General features: G+C 31.0%; 2 protein-coding genes across 2 annotated transcripts; both read right to left on the reverse strand.

Annotated features, from left to right (window-relative positions):
- Window positions 1-6031: 6031 nt before the first annotated feature.
- LOC113002308 (VQ motif-containing protein 1) lies at window positions 6032-6301 on the reverse strand. The gene has a single exon (XM_026129399.1). It carries the CDS (start codon window positions 6299-6301, stop codon window positions 6032-6034), a length of 270 nt encoding a protein of 89 aa, XP_025985184.1.
- A 5231-nt stretch (window positions 6302-11532) lies between these two features.
- On the reverse strand, window positions 11533-17541 carry LOC100777690 (pyruvate decarboxylase 1). Its single transcript, XM_003532909.5, has 6 exons — window positions 16895-17541; window positions 16079-16242; window positions 15299-15949; window positions 14990-15107; window positions 12198-12386; window positions 11533-12035 (listed from the first exon to the last, which is right to left on the reverse strand). Exons 1-6 carry the CDS (start codon window positions 17420-17422, stop codon window positions 11865-11867), a joined length of 1821 nt encoding a protein of 606 aa, XP_003532957.2. The 5' UTR covers window positions 17423-17541; the 3' UTR covers window positions 11533-11864.
- Window positions 17542-20020: the final 2479 nt, after the last annotated feature.

Here is a 20020-nt window from a genome sequence, read left to right on the forward strand (position 1 = left end):
TAGATAATTTTAAATAAAAATTGTGAAAAACAAAAGTGTGGAATGTCAAAATGAATTGAAACCAATGGATCACCCACTTAATCTATCAAAATGGGTTGGGTTGTGGAAAACTGATTCAACCTTGAACCCGCCAACCAAATAGGTCAAGGGGCAAGTTGGGTTAGGTTTATCCATTGAGTTGTTGTTCTTTTAGATTTTATTGGATTATTGTTTTATGAAGTAGAAGAAAGCTAGGATGGACAACTATGCACCACGATTATTAGCCCTTAGATAAATCTATCTAAGGTGCACATTTTTATCAGAGACCCTCTCCATCAGAACATCCCTCCTACCATTGTTCATTGCTTCCAGAAGCGATTTCTCAGTTTATGTCTAATGTTTCTCAACCTCTTCTCCGTGTTAAATTGTTGAATTGATGGGATTCTTTTGGGTTTTGTGTTGTTGGGATTGGGATAAAGAAACATTATGTTTGATGAGAAGCTAAATTTATGATTATAGAGGGTGGTGGTGGATTTCTAAGTGAGAATTTATCTGGTAGCTTTGAAAGTGGATTATATGCTGGTGTCAGCAAAGGCTTGGGTGAAGCTGGTGACGAAAGAAGAAAAACAATTGTAAGGGGATTGGAGGATTAGAACGGAATGACACCAGTGTGGTTGCCCAAAAATGAAGATTCTATGCTATTTTGAGAAGAAGAAAAAAACAAAACAAACATCCTTTCAAAACTAAACCAACATTTGAATTGTGAAATTGGAAAGGATTTTTTTTTTCTTTCTAAAATCAAGTAGCTATTTATATTAAAGAGATAAAGGTTATTTTAAATTAAATCTTTATTTTCAAAAAACTTGAATTCATATTTCTTAATCATTATAAATATGAACTTTTACCTAAGAGAAAAGTGCATTAAACACAAACTAGAATATTCAAATAGAGTTGAGAGTCTAAGTTTATAATAATTAGAGAAGTTAGGTGCCTACACAACATGGATCATTGATGTGTGTGTAAGTTGAGAAAGATAGAATAATAGAGTTTTAATTGATTTGTTATTCCCACTATTGAGAGTCATTGTTAGCAAAGATATTGTTGAAGGCTTGTAGCCTTAAGGTTTATATATGAGAAAAATGGAGTGTCTTTGTTAGGTTGTCATAGGTGATGGCATAACTAGCTCAGTGTTTCTTTGTCAGATTAAGTAAAATGTGTGATCTCTTAGGACTAATAAGTTTAGGGAGGGAAAAATTTTAGGACTACTTAATATTATTTATATGTATACATATGCACGAACTTCAATCCTAGGGATGACAACTGGGTAGAGCCAACACGAATAGTATATCCTCGCTGCCCGCTATATACCCGCTTAGAAAATTACTACATGTATTCATGGATATTTTGTAAAAAAATAAAATATTTTTTTTAACTATTTTATAATTATTCCATCATTTTAATATCCAGTGCAAGAGTGATGAGTCTTTAGAATCAAAATGAAATTAACCTATTTAATATTCAGCTGTAGGAATTACAAGTTAAAGTCCAAAATTGATTCAGATAACATGATGAGTCTATAGTATTAGAAAACACAGACGTGATATGATGACATATAAAAAAAGAAGACTTAAATGCAACTTTAAAATTAGTCAATTAATGAACTTTTGATGCATCAGTATAATCCTAGAAATTTGTATAAATTCATTGTTATGGGAAAACAAATTTTTGCCCAAATTTCTACTAACTATGCAATCAAAGTTGATATGATATTACAAATTAAGTTCAAAATAGAGTTGAGAGCCTAATACTATTTTAAAAAAAATTGAACAAATTTACTCATTTGCAGGTAATGGATATTTACGGATATGGATAGTGTGATATCCGTTCCCGTTCAATTAACAATCTGGTAAAAAAAAACCATTTAAATTATTCACAAATACCCATTTAACTACCTGTTTGGGATTCATATATGACATATTTTACCTGCAGGTATCCATATATACGGATTTTTGCCATTCTTATTCAATCCCCTATCCTAGATAGGTTTCCATTACCTCTTCACCTTTTAACCTAGCATTGTTGACATAATCTAACACAAAAATACCGAAAGGGATAAGAAAATGATTCACGTGACACGTATATTTGAAAGTCTGATTTTTTAAATATAATTTTAAAACATTGGTTTTATGGATCATACAAAAAAGTATTTAATAAAATATATAATATTTAATACATTAAAATTTTTGAAAACTTCAATTTTTTTAAATATAATCTAACACATTACTTTTAAATTCTCAATTTCCTTAAGAAAAAATAATCTCAATGTATCAGTAAAAGTACTCGAAAGTGTTTGTCTTTAATACTTGTAATATTAGTTGCATCTAACTTTTGTTTCGTTTCTCTTACATCAATATGAAGTGACATAATCATTATAATATATATATATATATATATATATAAATCATGCATAATAAAAAAAAGTTTAATTTTAATTTATTATTAATGCAAATATTTTTATACTAACAATCAATTAAAAATTATGTGGATATTATTTTTAAATTAGTTATTACAAAAATCAATAAATTTCAATTATGTGACAATTTACAATTGAATGAAATTGTGCCCTTGTAAAGTCTTTATAATGTTAGTATGTTTCAATTAAATTTATATAAAATCTATATAAATGAACAGTAATATACGTATAAATAGTGTTATTCATCTAAAATAAGAGGTTATTTCAGTACTTTCTATAAAAAAATATCGTATTGATTTTTTTAAAGTTATATATTGAGTAATTAAATAATACAAAGTCTGTAACTTTAATTATTTAATTTGTAATGTTTATTACTTAATTTATACTAGCATTTAACAAAATTTATAACTGCTTATGAATTTAACACGATACTAGCTAGTTAAGAAGAGTGTCCTAGGGTAACCCTAAGAGAAAGAGATCGAGTGTCATATATCTCATTAAGCTAATGACATGAACTTGCTGAGAAGGAGTATTACTTGTCACGCAGGCCATAATGTTCCAAACCTTACGCGTCATTGGTTCCAAAGAGTTTTTTTTTTCTTTTGTATTGTTTTTCTTCTTATTATTATTATCATTTATTGGGTATGTATCTCATTTAACATTTTTTTTTCTTTCCTCTCTTTAATTTCTCTCTTTCTTCCGGTTGTCATTAAAGGGACGTGAGAAACATTATTGATATCGACTTTACTTATGGTTAGTAAAATTTTTTATAGCGTTTAAGGTCTTTATGGAATTTTATATTTTATATATTTCTTACGAAATTTGTCAAACACGTGTATACGCCTGAACATCCCTTTCTGTTAGTTATTGCAAAAAGACAGACAGATCAACTTGAACCTCCTGTTGACAAAATCGAAATAAATCGCATTACCTGCATCTTTTAGGTCACTAAATACTCTTATTTTATTAAAGGTATTCTGGAATTCAGCTTCTGGATACTCTTACCAAATATTATTTGTTGATTAAGATTTTATGGTGGTAAAGGAAAACTAATTAAAATTTCAAGACTTGTTTCTGGAAGACTTTATGATCCTGTCTCATACGCATGTTTTTCTTTAAAGCGCTAAAATACATGCATGCAAAATAGTCGTCTTCTTTGTTTAAAAAAGCGCACTTACATTCAACTACTGCATCGTTTAAATAATTATGGAAAACCCATGACTCATAATCTCTGCCTTTTATCATGAATTAATTAACCACTGTGATGTCATGCAAAAGAAATTAAATACTGAAATCAGTGTGTCAGCAACAACTTGTCTTCTTGTGTGTTCTAGATTAATTGACTGCTCCCATGAAGAATGAAAAGACAGATCCAGAAAATTATCAGCGTGATAAACATAGTATTTCTTTTAGTATTTTTCCTAGCCTTCTTCCTCTTTCATGCCATTAATTATACGTAATTTTGTAAAAATGAGTAACCTTATCACATGCGGTACTTAATGCATAAGTTTAAATTTTTCTGTCTCGTAAGTATAGAGCAAGTATGATTTTTATCTCCTAAATTAAAATATAAATATAATTTTCATTCTTGAAAAATTTAGAAACAAATTCTTTTAGTCACTCGTCGTCTAGACAGTGGCGGATCCAGGTATGTAGTTAGTGAGGGTAAATTATTATTTTTAAATAATATTTACCATCAAACATATGAATAAAATATAAAATAAAATCAAATGTCCAACCAATTATAATATAAAAGGAACAAAATATAAAATAAAAAATTAATCATTAAAAGATAAAAATTAGCAATAAGTAAAAAAACTGAAAGTAGTGAGGTCAAATTATAAAAACAAGGGTGAAAAAATAACAACACATGTACACTAGTATACTCCACCACGTGGACAATGCTAATTCTTTGGATAAATCCATAAATCTATTAAAGAGGCTAATTTTTTTTCCTCCTTTATCATTTTTTAAATGCCTAACTTCTAATAAATAATAAAATTTAAAATTTATTTACTATTTTTACACATAGAATTAAAACTAATTTTTATCTAAAATGATAATAGCATGAACTGAACTGTTATCATAACAACAAACACAACTAATTATACATTAACTAACTTAATAATATACATGAAAAATTTCAAGGGAAGGGGGCAGGGGGCTAGGTCCGCTCTAGACACACACATCTTAAGAAAGAAAGAGGATGATGAGTAAATTGATCAATTTATTAAAAAAATAATTTTTGTATAATTATTTTTCATTCTGACCATTTATTTTCTTAAAATTTAATATAATTAATATTAAATTTTAAGAAAATAAATGATAAAGACAACAATCTCATATAATTTTCAAATTTTCAATAGCCCTTGGCTATAATTTATAACATTCAATTATAAGCTAGTTTTGGCAAAGACCCTAAGCATGAATTATATTACATGCCATATATATGCCTTTTGTTAAGGCCTAATCTCATATTTTTATAAGTTTGATTAAAGTGAAATATTATTTAAAAAATTGTTTTTGAATAAACTAATAAATCTAAACGATCTATTAGGGTCAGTCTAACAGTAGTAAATTTAAATAGTTTAAATGAGGTTTTATATTCAAATATCATTTTTTGTCATAATACAACAAAAAAAAACTAATAAATCTAAGCATTTTTATAGTATAATGAATATATAATAATTTCAAGGTACTATAATAAAAAATTATAACTTACGTATAACCATATTTCACTATATTATACTATTCATATTTAGTTAAATAAGATGGATGGCAAATTAAGTATAAAAGACTAAGAATTATTCAAAACACGACCCTTTTAATTGAATAATTTTTAAAATTTATTAATCTAATTTATTTAATAAATAAATATTATAACTTCGGCCGGTTGAAACCAAATCAATGTTCTTAGTGAGTGCCAATAATTTCAATATTAAGTCAAAATCACTTCACCTTAATAATACTATAGTATATATTTTTTATTTTTGTTGCTGAAAGAATGAGGGAACACCCCAAACCAACTAGATTAAAAGGGAATGCGGTTGAAGAAACATCCACTAAAACAACGTTTTGAACAAAAGTAAGAACAAATTTGAAACTTTACTGATCATCAATGGTAAGACCATAACCAGCAAGACAATCTGCTACTTGATTGTCTACCCTCAAAGTATGGGACCAAATGAATACTAGTATATTAATAGTTCATCTTCTGGAGACTATGGCCCAGTTGCTTCGCTGTTTTATTCTCTCTTAACTTGTCATTAAAATTTGGTAAACATAAAATTTTAAATCAACTATCTTTTACACAATGTTCCTTAGCCTAAACTAGTTATATTAATTTTGTAAGCATAGCTATCATAGTATAAAAGTACCATTAATGAACACCAATTAATATTGTAAATATACTGAATCACAATTCAAATTATTAAAGCAATGAATAGGGTCACAATCTCAGTTTGCGTATATACACCCCCTCCAACAATAACCAAAAATATTGAATCAAATCAATTAATCGGATACAACAAAGAATACATACACCATACGCGCGCGCGCGCTGGCGGTGGTTAAAGTCGTTTAATCAGCCCAAAGGTCGTTTAGCGGTGGCATCTCGCTGAGCAACCTATCGAACTCCTTAAACGACACGTCTCTCATTAAAAACGACCTCCCCTCAACCCCACTTTTATGATCATGCCTCTTCCTCTGAACCTTTGCATCTAAATTGTCAGAATCTTTACCCGTAAGCTTCTGCACCACGGATTTGAAGCTCGTGGCATCGGTTTCGACGTATTGGGTATTGATGATCACAATCTTCACGGGTGCCCTGCTGCATCCACCACTAGACATCATGTCGATTTTGTTGAATTGAGTTAGATTCAAATTCAAATTCTATGATTAAGCGAATGACTATAAGAAGTTGATTTTGTTAGAAAAGGGCTTAATTTGGCAATAGGAAAAAAGATGTTGCTATTTGGGTCTAAGAAGGGGTCTAGTGGGTTAATTTATATGTATTGTGTGGTTTAATGGGTTAGCCTATGCCATTATTTATATGTATGATATATAATATGGGTGGGTTGGGTTTGACGACTGAGAAAGGTGAACGTTTTGTGTAGATGAAATGAGTTGACCGTTGCTGCTTGGGCGAAATGAGGGGGAAGGAGTGTACAGTTGAAGTGGGAGATATGGTCAATTTACGCAATTTGATTTTGATAGCTAATAAGGAAGGAAGCTAGCAAGGTCATGTACCTTATAATGTCCTATGTTGAGGATGGATAAAGTCAGAATGGGTGGCACGGGTTGCTTTTGTTTGTTTTGATTATTAAGCCTGAAAAAAGTTACACATGTGGTAATTGTTGAAGAAATTCTTGGTAATGAAATTGCCTGTCGATTATGGGTTGTAGAAAGTGTTGAAGTAAATAATTGTTGTCTGGTTAAGCTTTCAAATTAAAGTAAAAGGGCCTGTCGGCTATGGATGGTACTAGTTGTTAATTAAAGATGGTAATATAGTAAAAACTCTAAGGTTCGTAGAAAGTATTGAAGTAAATAATACTAGTAGTTGTTTGATTAAGCTTTCAAAGTGAAAGGGCATGTCAGTAATGGGTGGTAATAATTGTTAATTAAAGACAGTAATAGTGAAAACTTTAAGGTTAATATGCATGCGGGAATAAATCCATATGTAGGCAGGAATTTACCATCAAGAACTTGGTCAAATTCTGAATGTCAACAGCAATGAACATTCACTTGCTTTTTTTGTGCATTATTCTGTGTGATGTGTTTATCTTTGATAAATCAAAGATGTTATGTATAAGGTACTCAGATTTGTAATTCTACGTATAGGTAGCTAGAGTATAATATAATTCACTGTAAAAGAAAGAGTAAAATATAATCAGCTAATTATGAATTCATGAAATAAAATAGAGTTGTGGGACTGTCCAATTATGAATGTTGGACTGAAGCATGAAGCATGTTGCGTTCCATTCCATCAATCGTTCCTCTCTTAAACGGAAGAAGAGTTGTTTCAACCATTTTCTTAAGTTAATGCATTTAAAATGTTTAATTTAATGCAGATGAAACGAAAGAGTCAAAATCTTGATTGCACTCCGTATACGAACGTTGATGAATAAATTAAATAATCAGACAGTCATATTGTTAGTTAATCGAATATGACGTTCCCTTTATGGGAACTATATTAAAACTATATAATACAACAACAATCGTAAGTTGTAAATTGTAAATTTAAGGTTCTCGATCAAAATTTGCTTCTAGATATGAAAACAGGATTAGGATAAGCACCGGAATAATTAAACTTGTGGCATAAGACATCATCGAAAGAAATGTCATATGTCAAAGTTTCCGTCTACTCTAACTAAGAACCGAACAAAAGAAATTAAAAAGGGAATAAGTGAAGAGAGAAGCAGTCTCTTCACTCTTCATAGTTCATATTGATCGATTCCGAATACAAAAAAGATTTGTTCATATATACACTTACCACCGAAAGAAAAACTTGCGGGTGCCTTGACTTCATCACTTGGCATATTTTGTATTTATTGAAACATAACGTTATTTTTAGATCTTGGCCCCGGGCAACATTGACTTATAATTTAATTATTTGTGGTGTAGTGACTTGCAACGTTAGCCTTGGAACATTACGTGCTTCTCAATCTTTATTTAGTTAAGATTAAAGAATACAAATTAAGAGAAAGTGTCAATTATAACAATTAAGTCTAACAAATAATATATTAAAAAGTGAGAAGTTGTTGATCATTAAACAATATAATTGTAGAATAAAGACTAAAGAGTAATTAAAACTAAGTTAAATACATGGGGAGAGAGAAAGAGAGATTTATCTGTCATTGTAATCCTATTCCGCTGGAATATGATCGTTTTCATTAAAAAAGACCCGTAATGTATATAAAAAAAGAGTAATTAAAAATATATATTTTGCTAAATATTTTCTTAAATAATGCCCTGTTTTGAGTTTCAAACTGGTATTGATGTAAAAAGAACTACCTAGACCCTTTGGTGGTACTATAGATTTCAAAGGGAACTTGTCCCACTCCATTTAAAGTTATCTACAGTTTTTAGTAATTTTCCTACCCAAATAGGTTCGATGAGACAAAGTGGGGGACAATTTTGATGTTTTCAACTTTATGTATGTAACTATAACTTGGAACGCATGAGATTCTTACGTGTTTCCTCTCTCCTATAATGGCTTAGAAGTGTTTAGTTACATATGGAAATGGGTACCAAGTCATGCTTTCTTTTTTTGGTCGGCGGTACCAAGTCATGCTTAAGTGTGTGTAAAGTGAATGAGCAAAGTTTATAGATACATGTTGTGATTATTTACCTTCTAAGCTTATGCCCTATGTAAGTTATCCTAGGATGAGCAATATATTATTGTTGATTTGTGATTTGTGGTTCTAAGATTGTAATGGCACATGTGGCCATGCTTGTCACTAAGCAAAGGATGGTCAGAGAATGCCACTTGAGGCTTGGAGAGCAAGAAGACAGAGCTAACTACTGAAGCATCTTTTCTGGTAGAGTTACCTTTTGGTATAGGACTATAGTTAGCGACGATCCTAGGTTCTCTTCATCAAACACTCCCCCTTATGTCTACATTTTCTTAGGTTGTTGGTTCCTTGAGGACACCATTGAGTTTGCAGTCTAGATGGTAGTGATAGTCATGAGAAATCTTCTAGTGACTCCCCCTGACAAGAGTGATCCTATCCTAGTATATCTTATCATCTATGTTCAGGTCCATATATATACCTCCTAGCTAACAGGGGTTAGTGATAGAGGATATCAACGATGTAGCTTGTTGAGTATGTATTGTTAGCTTGTTGGATGAATGTAACTAAGGCTTAGCGGGTACTTATTTACTAGTTTTGTAAACCTTGGATCTTTATTTATTATTTTAAATTATGCATGAAACCTTTTATGTTTTGATGAATGTACAATTATTCTTCCCATATACAACTATTACTTATCAAGTTATGGCAAACAAAAGATTTTAATTATATTTTTTACTGATTTACATTGGGAAGCTTCATTTATTCTTAATTGTATAATATGAACTGTTTATTAGGTACTTACAAACGAAGCCATTTATATTGCCATTTCTTTTATGATTTCATATTTCTAATGAAATCATATATACAGATTGATAATGTAACATGTTCCAAATTATTTTAGAAGTACTTCCTTAATCATGAAATGCACATACTCCTATTTTATTTCAAAAATTTGCAAATACAACATCCAAAAGTTTACATAATTGCAAAAAATTTACTCATATTTTTATCAACTACAAACTATAGTTATAAAAAACGAACTAAATCAGCTGATCACCCAATTCAATAAGGCTATAAAACCACCTTTCGATTAAACCGGTATTCAACTATTGGAATTGGTGATGAACCGCTACATCCAGTGTTTCATAGGCTGATTAGCTTGTTCCCAAAAAAGTTGAAAAACTAATTGTACAGGTATCATGTTTGACATGTCAGTAGAATTAGTTTTTACGTAAATAACTAGGGTAAAGATAATTTGTATATTAAAATCAATTTTAAAAAATAATATATATACGTGATAATTTATGAAATTTAATTATAAATTGATAAAATAAAAATAAAAATATGTAAATTATTTAAAATAAAATTAAAATATTTATATATTAAATATTTTTTAATTTATATATTTTGATAATTTGAAGAAAAAAATTAATAACTCTTGGCCAATAACACCTAAAAATAATATTTTTAATGTAGTTATCTAAATAAATTAAGTGTGATAATGATTTATTGTCTTTTTTATAAATAAAAGATCATAAGTTTAATGCTTATGAATATATTTTTTATTTTCTGTGAACACAAGGACCAAAATTATTTATTTAAGACTAAAGTGATTTTTAATAGTTAAAGATAAAATTGATCAAAAGAAAGATAACACCAAATAAAATTATTTTCTTTATAATAGTTATATATATTGACAATTTCCATCAATCATTCCTATTTATTTTAGTCTTTAGGGAGGGGGTCACACCAAGAACCAGTCACGCACGTTTATACGGGGAGATTGAGAGATAAGATGCCTATTTTTGAGCGTAGAACATGATTTTAAATTTGGATGCCTATTTATTTGATCTTCCTCCAACTGTTTTAATTATTTAAAATAAAATTAAAATATTTTAACATTAGGTGATTTGTCACATTCTTTACTCGGGAGGAGAATAACTGATTTTTAGGATCCAACGTTTAACATTAGGTGACCGCGGATTTGTTGTATCTTTGAAACAAGGTTAAAATCACTGCTAAACGTAATGCGTGTTTAAATGTGTATTTGTTGAATAATCAACGTGTATAAAAATGATTTTTGGGCCAGTTTGTAACCTATTAAAAAATATTCTGATGTAACATAATCTAGTGACTTCTAACCTATTAAGAAAAGCAGAAGCTAATTTATCATTGTTTTACGATTATAAAAATCATTGTTTTTTTTCTTCTAAAAATAGCAGTTGATTTTTATCAGAAGTTATATTATATTCACAATAGTTTCTGACTTCAATCGAGTTTTAGATTATTTTTTTTCAACTTCTAAGATCTAATTTTATTCCCAACTCAAAATAAAAATAAATTGTTATTGCTGTCAACTAGTACTTGCACTTCCTCTAAAAAAAAAAAAGCACTTCTACTACACCAGGACCACCACAATCAAAACAGCAACAAATTAAGCAATCACGGATTTTCCTCGCATTTGTAGAGTTGTAACTAAAATACAATTCACGGTTGAATTGAGTGGCATCTGCATCCCAATTGAAGCATTTCCTTGTGTTAAGGAATATATACAAGGGTAAAACATGGGAAATTTCGAACAACAGGTCATTCACAAATAACATAACTAATAATAATTATTAATAATTTTTTAAGTGGTTGATGAATTAGAAAAAAAAATCCTTAAGTTACAAAAATTAAAAACGAGCTAGTGGTGTATAATGATGAGAGATACTTGTTAAGATGCGTAAAATGTTGCATAAAAATAAAATAAAAAAGTGTAAAAAACTTAGATGGAAATGCTCTGAGTAGGCAGACAATTTTTATTGGGTCTATAAAAGGAACGATATAATCAACACAAGAAATTACTCCCCCCTCTCAGGTATTGAATCACAATTGCATTAACTTGATACTAGCTATTGAATATATTGATATAACACCTACATCACAGGTTCAATAAATTAAACCTTGTGCGATATATTCTTTTTACTTTATTGTTATTATTTTTGTCTCTATTGAGTCTGGGACTGTGACTGACAACATATTATAACTCCCACTTATTGAAATAAAAAAAATGATAATATAACATCTGAGAACTAGTATATATGTATGAATAACGCTCATACAATACATTTGCAACCTTAGTGATCCTTTGGTGGACGGCTATTAAAAGCCGCAAATATGCATCCCAACTGAAGCAATTCCTTGCTTGTATCATCTTTGTGTACAATCACTTCAATGAAGCATAGGCTATTCTTTTTGCTTTCCATTGCTGTCTCTATTGCCTCGGTTAACTCCTCCTCACAATGCACCTTCAAGTACATGGGATTAACTTAACTCTATTAGTTTATAAATGTGACCACATTATTAAAATCTTAACTTTGTACTCAGTTGATTGAAATCTAATTAATTTCTGTTGAGCTAGAATTTTATACAAGTTTCTGAATTCCAAGTGTTTAAAATTGCTGTCTCACCTTGGCAGTCCAGCATTTGCCTTCACCATTATCTATTCTTTCCACAAGTCCAGCATAGTCCCAATTTTTTATGACATTGTAAGGTCCATCATGAATTTCTACCTCTGTAGTGTATCCACCATTGTTAATTAGAAAGATGATGCCATTCTGCTCACACCGTAACATTGTTGACACTTCCTGTACTGTCATCTGCAAGACAGAATTTGAAACGTAGCAGTGTGTTAATCACGTGTGTGTATATATATATATATATTAACAATTTGAAACGTAGTTATTCATCAGTCTCACAACATCAAAGAGTGTTGGTAGTTGATTAGATGATAGTTGATAGTTTTAGAAAAAAGGCTATGTCATTAATTTCTTGAATGATCAATTACAACATACCAATTGCCTATTTATAGGCTCAAGTCACCAACCTCTCAATGTTAGTGAATGTTTCTACATTACTTTAGGTTTTTCTAGAGTTTTCATGATAGATTAGTATCATGATAGTTCTAAATTTTTTTATCTTATACATACACTTATAGTTTTAGATTGTTCTACCATATTCATACACATTATAGTTCTAGATTATTCTATCATATTCATACACATTATAGTTCTAGGATATTCTACTATTTTCATACATATTATATTTAAGAATATTCTAGAAATTTGTAGTAATTTCAACACTCCTCCTTGATGCAAATTTCTGTGACTCCGAGCATAGCTCGTAATTCTTCAAATCTTGATCTCGGCTACGTCTTTGTGAATATGTCTGCAATTTGATCTTTTATTCCGCAGTAGTCGAGTTTGATCCCTTTAGTTGCTTCAGCTTCTCTGATAAAGTGATACTTGATTGCTATGTGTTTTGTTTTGTTGTGATGAACTGGATTCTTCGCCATTGCAATTGTTGATTTGTTGTCGCAATTGATTTTAGTAGGCTCATCTTGTTTTTCTCCCATGTCTTCAAGTATCCTACGAAGTCATATAGCTTGACTCGTTGCTTCAGCGACTGCCACATACTCTGCTTCTACTGTTGATTGTGCTACTGTAGCCTGCTTCTTCGACGCCCAAGAGAACATTCCTGATCCTAGTGAGAAAGCATAGCCAGAGATACTCTTCATGTCATCTGTCGAACCTACCCAATCACTGTGGGTGTAGCCAAGAAATTCTGAGTTGGTTTCAATAGTATACCATATTCTGAACTCTTTTGTTCCTTGTAGATACCTCAAAATTCTTTTTCCTGCTCCAGAGTGTATTTGACTTGGGCTTTGCATGAATCTTGATAGAAGACTTGTAGCATACATTATGTCAGGCCGTGTAGCTGTCAAATATAGGAGGCTTCCAATTATACTTCGGTATTTGGATGCATCAGCTTCTAGTGCTCCATCATTCTTCTGTAGTTTCTCATTTGTTATGAGTGGAGTAGCAACAGGTTTGCAACCATACATCTTGAATTTCTTAAGTAAGTCTTCTATGTATTTCTTTTGCGAGATGAATATCCTTTCATTTCTCTGACTTACCTCTATGTCGAGGAAGTAACTCATCAAACCAAGGTCGGTCATCTCAAAGGTCTTCATCATGTCTTCTTTAAACTCCATCATCATCTTAGTATTATTTCCCGTGTAGATAAGATCATCTACATATAGAGTGAGTAAGAGAGTGTTCTGACCTTGAGACTTGATGTAAAGTGTAGGCTCACTATTGCTCCTCCTGAATCCTCGATTCATGAAATACTGATCGATTCTGCTATACCATGCTCGAGGTGCTTGCTTTAAACCGTAGAGTGCTTTTCTTAGTCTTAACACTTTGCTTTCTTTGCCTTCAGACACGAATCCTTGTGGCTACTCCACATAGATCTCTTCTTCAAGTACATCGTTAAGGAAGGCGGATTTGACATCTAGTTGATGGATACTCCATCCTTTTTGTGATGCAAGAGCTATTAGAGCTCTTATGGTATCAAGACGAGCTACTGGTGCAAATGTCTCATTGTAGTCAATTCCGGGTTGCTGTGAGTAACCCTTAGCTACTAGCCTCGCCTTGTGTTTTTGTATGGTGCCATCAGGGTTGAACTTTGTCTTATAGACCCACTTAACCCCAATAATATCTTTTAACACGCTAGAAATCATAATTTTCACCATTGAAGATAAGGACAAAAATAGTTGACGATTGAGTAGTGTTATCCATAGCTTAGAAAAAAATATTATTGGAGTGAGTTGATAGTACAAAGGAAATTTTTGAAGTAGTTGGGAGGATTTTGGAATGGTAGGTAGGTAATATAATTACGCCCAATGTATGACCGAACGTAGCTCTGATACCACTGTTGATAGTTTTAGAGAATTGTTTTAGAAAGAAGGTTATGTCATTGATTTCTTGGATGATCAATTACAACATACCAATTGTCTATTTATAGACTCAAGTCACCGACCTCTCAATGGTGGTGAATGTTTCTACATTACTTTAGGTCTTTCTAGAGTTTTCATGATAGATTAGTATCATGATAGTTCTAGATTCTTCTATCTTATACATACACTTATAGTTTTAGATTGTTCTACCAAATTCATACACATTATAGTTCTAGATTGTTCTATCATATTCATACACACAATAGTTCTAGGATATTCTACTATTTTCATACATATTATATTTAAGAAAATTCTAGAAATTTATAGCAATTTCAAGAAAGAGGTTAGAGTAGATAATATGAATTTCTAAGGTCTTTATTCTTCAGGAAAAGAATGAGGTAATGTCATGAGTTATACGCAATAAATTTATATGATAAATGCAAGCAGTGAATTTGAATGAATGACCTGGAAGCTACCATCGCCAATACAAGCAATCACTCTCTTATGGGGAGCAGCCTGTGCATAACCAAGAGTTGCACCAACCGACCAACCTATTGATCCATACTGCATTTGAAATTCATACCTGTAAACCCAATATATTTAGTTAGTCTCACTCTTGATTAAGTTATTAACTTGATATACAAATAGCTATTTAAACACCTCACAGTGTAAAGAGATTTAGCTCAATTGATTAAATAGTTACATGAGTTAGTGTAAACTTCTAATATTATCTTTGATTCCTATATAAAAAAATACAAATAACTAATTAATTACCCGCAGCCTTGTGGCAATTTGAGCTTCTGGCAAGTAAACCAAGTGTCTCCAGCTTCAGCAATCACAGTGGTGTGACTGGACAACATGTTCTGTATGTGTCTGAATAAAACATTGATCCTTAACGCCTCATTTGGATTAGGGTGAATGGGAAGCCCATCAGGGACGTGTATCCTTTGGTAGTTGTCAAAAGCAGTTGTGTTGCGTTTAAGGCGTTTTGCAAGTGCTTCAAAGAAGCTCTTCATTGAAACACACCCAATGTTGGGTCCATTTCCAATCATTACTCGATTAGGCAGCACCATAATTGCCTTGTCCTTTTTAATGGGTAGTGTGAACCCGAAAGAGACAATATCGTTAAATATTGGACCAGCAAAGAGGTAGGCATCAGCAGACTCCACAATTTCTGCACAAAAGGGAGTGCTTGCTGGTCCCCAGTAAGTGCCAAGGAAGTTGGGGTGGCTTTCTTCCACCATCCCTTTTGCTGTAGGTAACATTGCAAAGGCATAACCTGAAGCATCTACCATCTCCATGAAAGCATCACTAGCCTTTGCCATTCGCAACCTTGGCCCACCCACCATCACTGGTTTCACTGCCTTATTTAAAAACTCTGATGTTATTTCCACCGCAATTTCCAAACACCTTTCACTAGTTAACCTGTCCAAGAAATAATAATTTTTTTTATAAAAAGAAAGAAAAAAAAAAAGAATCAACAAGAAACACATACACGACATGAATTAAATGAGTTAATTAATTTGGTAAGAAAATCAGATATTAATTAATTACTTGGGAGTCAAATAAAATGGGAGAGGCTGATCAATGAAGGAATGGTGAGGGATGGCAGACAAGTTACAGGCTATGCTGATATAGACAGGCTTGCTTTCTCTCAAAGCAGTTGCAATGGCCGTGTCAATCCGTTCGTGTGCATCATCTAAGTTGTTAACCACAACCTGATGAAATTACAGTAACACATAACCCGTATTAGAATCTTAATAACTTTTGATTTCTGCATTAAAGTTTCGTGCTTTTATTTGAACAAGCAAGTATATAATAATTTGAGTAAAATAAATAAATAAAACATAAAGAAAAATTTCAAAGTTATAGGATAACTGTGATAAATAATGATAATAATAATAATTAGAAAATGAAGAGGTGTAATTTAATGTTAAAAGATGAGTGAGTATGAGTTAATAAGCATATTAAGAGAAAATATTCGTACGTAACAAATAAGAATTAGAAAGATTATTATCATTTTGTTTATTAAATGTTTTTTTTTACTTGCTCAGTAAGTGTGTTAATGAAAAAGGTATGTAATGAACAGGGATTGCTCTACTATAATCCATGTAACTTATGTGTCAAGTGTGCCAAATTGAGTAAAATCTCTTCTGTTCTCTCTAGTTTCCTCTTCTTTATTTTTCTAATTAACAAACTGTGCATATATAATTAATTTAAATAGATAAGTAAAAATATATAAATAGTTTAGATTTACGGAGAAAATAATACATTTTAAAAGAAATTAATAAGATTGAAGAGTTTAATTTGATGGAAACAAAATATAAAAATGCTGTGATGGAAGATGTATAGTCTTTGGCAAAAGGCTACCTGATGACAAGTTACAGGCTGAAAGCAACGAAGTTCTTGGGTATAATCGGGCAAGCCAATGGAGTGGTGGAGAATCTTGTTGCTGCCATAATCATTTGAATTGGGTCCCCCAACAATGCAAATGATAGGAAGATCCTCACAGTAAGCACCCGCAATGGCGTTGAGAATGCTAAGGCCACCAACATTGTAGGTAACAACACAAGCACCAACACCTTTATATCTAGCATACCCATCAGCAGCATAACCAGCATTCAACTCATTGCAGCAACCTATGAGGTTAAGCTCAGGTTCCGCTACTAAGTAATCAAGAAGGATAAGGTTGAAATCTCCAGGGACGGTGAATACGTCTTTGATACCGATTTCAACTAGACGCCGTGCAACGTGGTGGCCAAGGGTGGTCTTATTGGCACCCAACAAAGAAGGTTTATGGATACCGTTATTAGCTGCATCAGTTGGAAAACCAACATTATTGTTGGCAACAAGTTCGCATGTGTCGTCCATGTTTATCATGTTGCAATTGGCTTCCATGGAGGAGAACAAAAAAGTGGAGAATGTTTTCTAAGGAATACAATATGTTACCAGCAGTAACAATGAATAATGAGGGTTGCCTACAAATACTTGATTGATTAAAGTGGCAATGGTTCATTAATTGTCTTCCACATGCTAAGAGTACATATAGACTTCTTTTTTTCCAGAAAAGGGTGGTCTTAATAATTGCACCCAACAAACAAATTAGCTCCATCAACGTGGTTGGCATTGGCAACAAGGTCTAAGAATTAATAATTTATATATGAATTAATAAATAAATAATTAAAAACTAAAAATTAAATTATAATTAAATTAAATTCAAAAAATTTATAGAAATAATTATTATTTGATAGAAGTATTGATTTAAAAGGGAATTAATTTTATTAACATAAAACAAAATCTCCTTCATGATAAAAAATGTTCTCTCAAAATTTATAATCATCACGAATCAGAAGAGATGAAAAATAGTAAAGAAAAAAAAATCTTGTTTTCTTTATCTTTTTAAGAAAATCAAGATACATCACAAATTTGATAAAAATCTCAGGATAAACAAATATATGTCTTACTCTATTGATTGTGTGAGAATCATAAATGTTAAGATTTTATTAATTTTTTATAATAATTAATATCAACAACCAGATTTAAGATTCATTATGAAAGTGTAACTTTGAGCTACAACAATCGTTTGATGAGATACTAGATTTATGATTACATGTAAATAGCCTGTGCTAATATTGTTGCATTGTCTTTGAAGTGCTCGTGAAATATTTACTAAATAGGATAAATTATTACATAATATAGAATTAAATGGTTCTGACTAATCTACATGCAATACTAATAATTTATAAGAAAAAACATTAGTTAATGTTAATTAAGGAAAGTAATTAATATTGCTTAATTTTAAAAAATTTAATTTAATTCCGAGTAATTATTAGATAGAGACGTAACTAACCCATCAAATTTAGTCGCATCCAATTAAAAGTTTACACATCATTAAAAATAATAATAAAATTCACTCAAACAATAATAATATTAATAAAAATTATTTCTAGCTCTCCAATTTATCCCGTTCCTCTTGGCTTTTTCAGTTTGGTACCCACACATCCAATTCCAACACCAACGACGGATTACTGATTCAATTGAGAAGATAGCTAAAAGCAATTGATCTTTCCCATATAATTTGTTCTGATGTTTTGTATTGTTCTTATGGCTCCTTTGACAAATTATATTTCTTCGATCTCCTGTATTTATGCACTTATGTTTGGTGAGGATATATATAATTCATATGTTAAAAAGAGTTTGTGATTGGAGATCAGAATTGAAGACACTACGAGCATGTTGTGGCTTGTTCTAAACGAGAAAATACCAGAGGAAGAAAGAGGTGAGCCGAGAATATGTGCGAGAGAGACAAGATGAACAGAAGAGAAAAATAAATTCTGTTTTTATGTTATTTTTATTTTTTAATTTTAATAATGTGTAAATTTTTAATTAAATGTGTTTAAATTTAACATGTATTCTTTGGTAGCTGTCAAAAACAGATGTGTTGCGTTTAATTTTTAATTAAATGTGTTTAAATTTAACATGTATTCTTTGGTAGCTGTCAAAAAACAGATGTGTTGCGTTTAATTTTTAAAATGTTTTCTAAGGAATACAATATGTTACCAGCAATAACAATGAATAATGAGAAACTTGATCGATTACAAGTGGCAATGGTGCACTATCTACCCACGCTTGCCACGTTTAAGGCTGCCCTAAGGTGGAAGTAGGGCTGTGTGTTAATCGAGAAATTATTGTACCATCACCTTTGAATGGTCTTAGTCAATTTCTATATTACATGTAGCTGAGTTTTAGTAATTTTTTCAAAAATAGAAAATTTTGGATGCACATTAATTATATAAAATTGGCTGAGACGTGTTCATGCTAATTCGTTACGTTTACACTTTACAATTCTGTGAATGTCATTTCAAAATATGAAACCTTATCTCACAAAATAAACATTTTCTTTAGTGATTGACAATTTGGTTTTTCATCTTTCAATTCATCTCTTTTGACATCCAACGATAAACACACTTATGACTTTTATCATTTGCTTTAACTTTGACCAGAATCGATTATATTGAATAAAGATAAGAGGCATATAGAGTCCTGCGAGCGTGAGGCCCGTGCATCTCGCGCGTGTGCCTCGTGTTCTTATTCAGCACCCAGCAAAAACTGAATCGTTTAATCTTTCGCCGGTAAAATCGGTTCTAATTAGCTCCGTACAATTTGGTAGAGACTAGAGAGAGAAGACGCAAGCTATAGCTAAGGTGGATGGTGGTCCAGTATAAGATGTAGTGCCTTTTTAAAAAAATATATATATTTGAACAAGTAGATATGTGGAGGGAGATAAGAAAAAAAAATAATTAATAAAATTGATGAAATGATGTGAAAAAAAAATTTAAAAAAAAATTAAATTTTTAATGTTTAAATATCATCAATTTTCTTTCAAGGATGCATAATTATTATTCATTTGCTAAAGAATAGATCATAAGCAACAGATAATTTTAAATTTTAAAAATTAGCTAAAACATCTAAGTATGCAGCTATTGTAGGCTATGT

This window comes from Glycine max, chromosome 8 (assembly GCF_000004515.6).
Source record: "Glycine max cultivar Williams 82 chromosome 8, Glycine_max_v4.0, whole genome shotgun sequence".
In the NCBI taxonomy this organism is placed as follows: domain Eukaryota; kingdom Viridiplantae; phylum Streptophyta; class Magnoliopsida; order Fabales; family Fabaceae; genus Glycine; species Glycine max.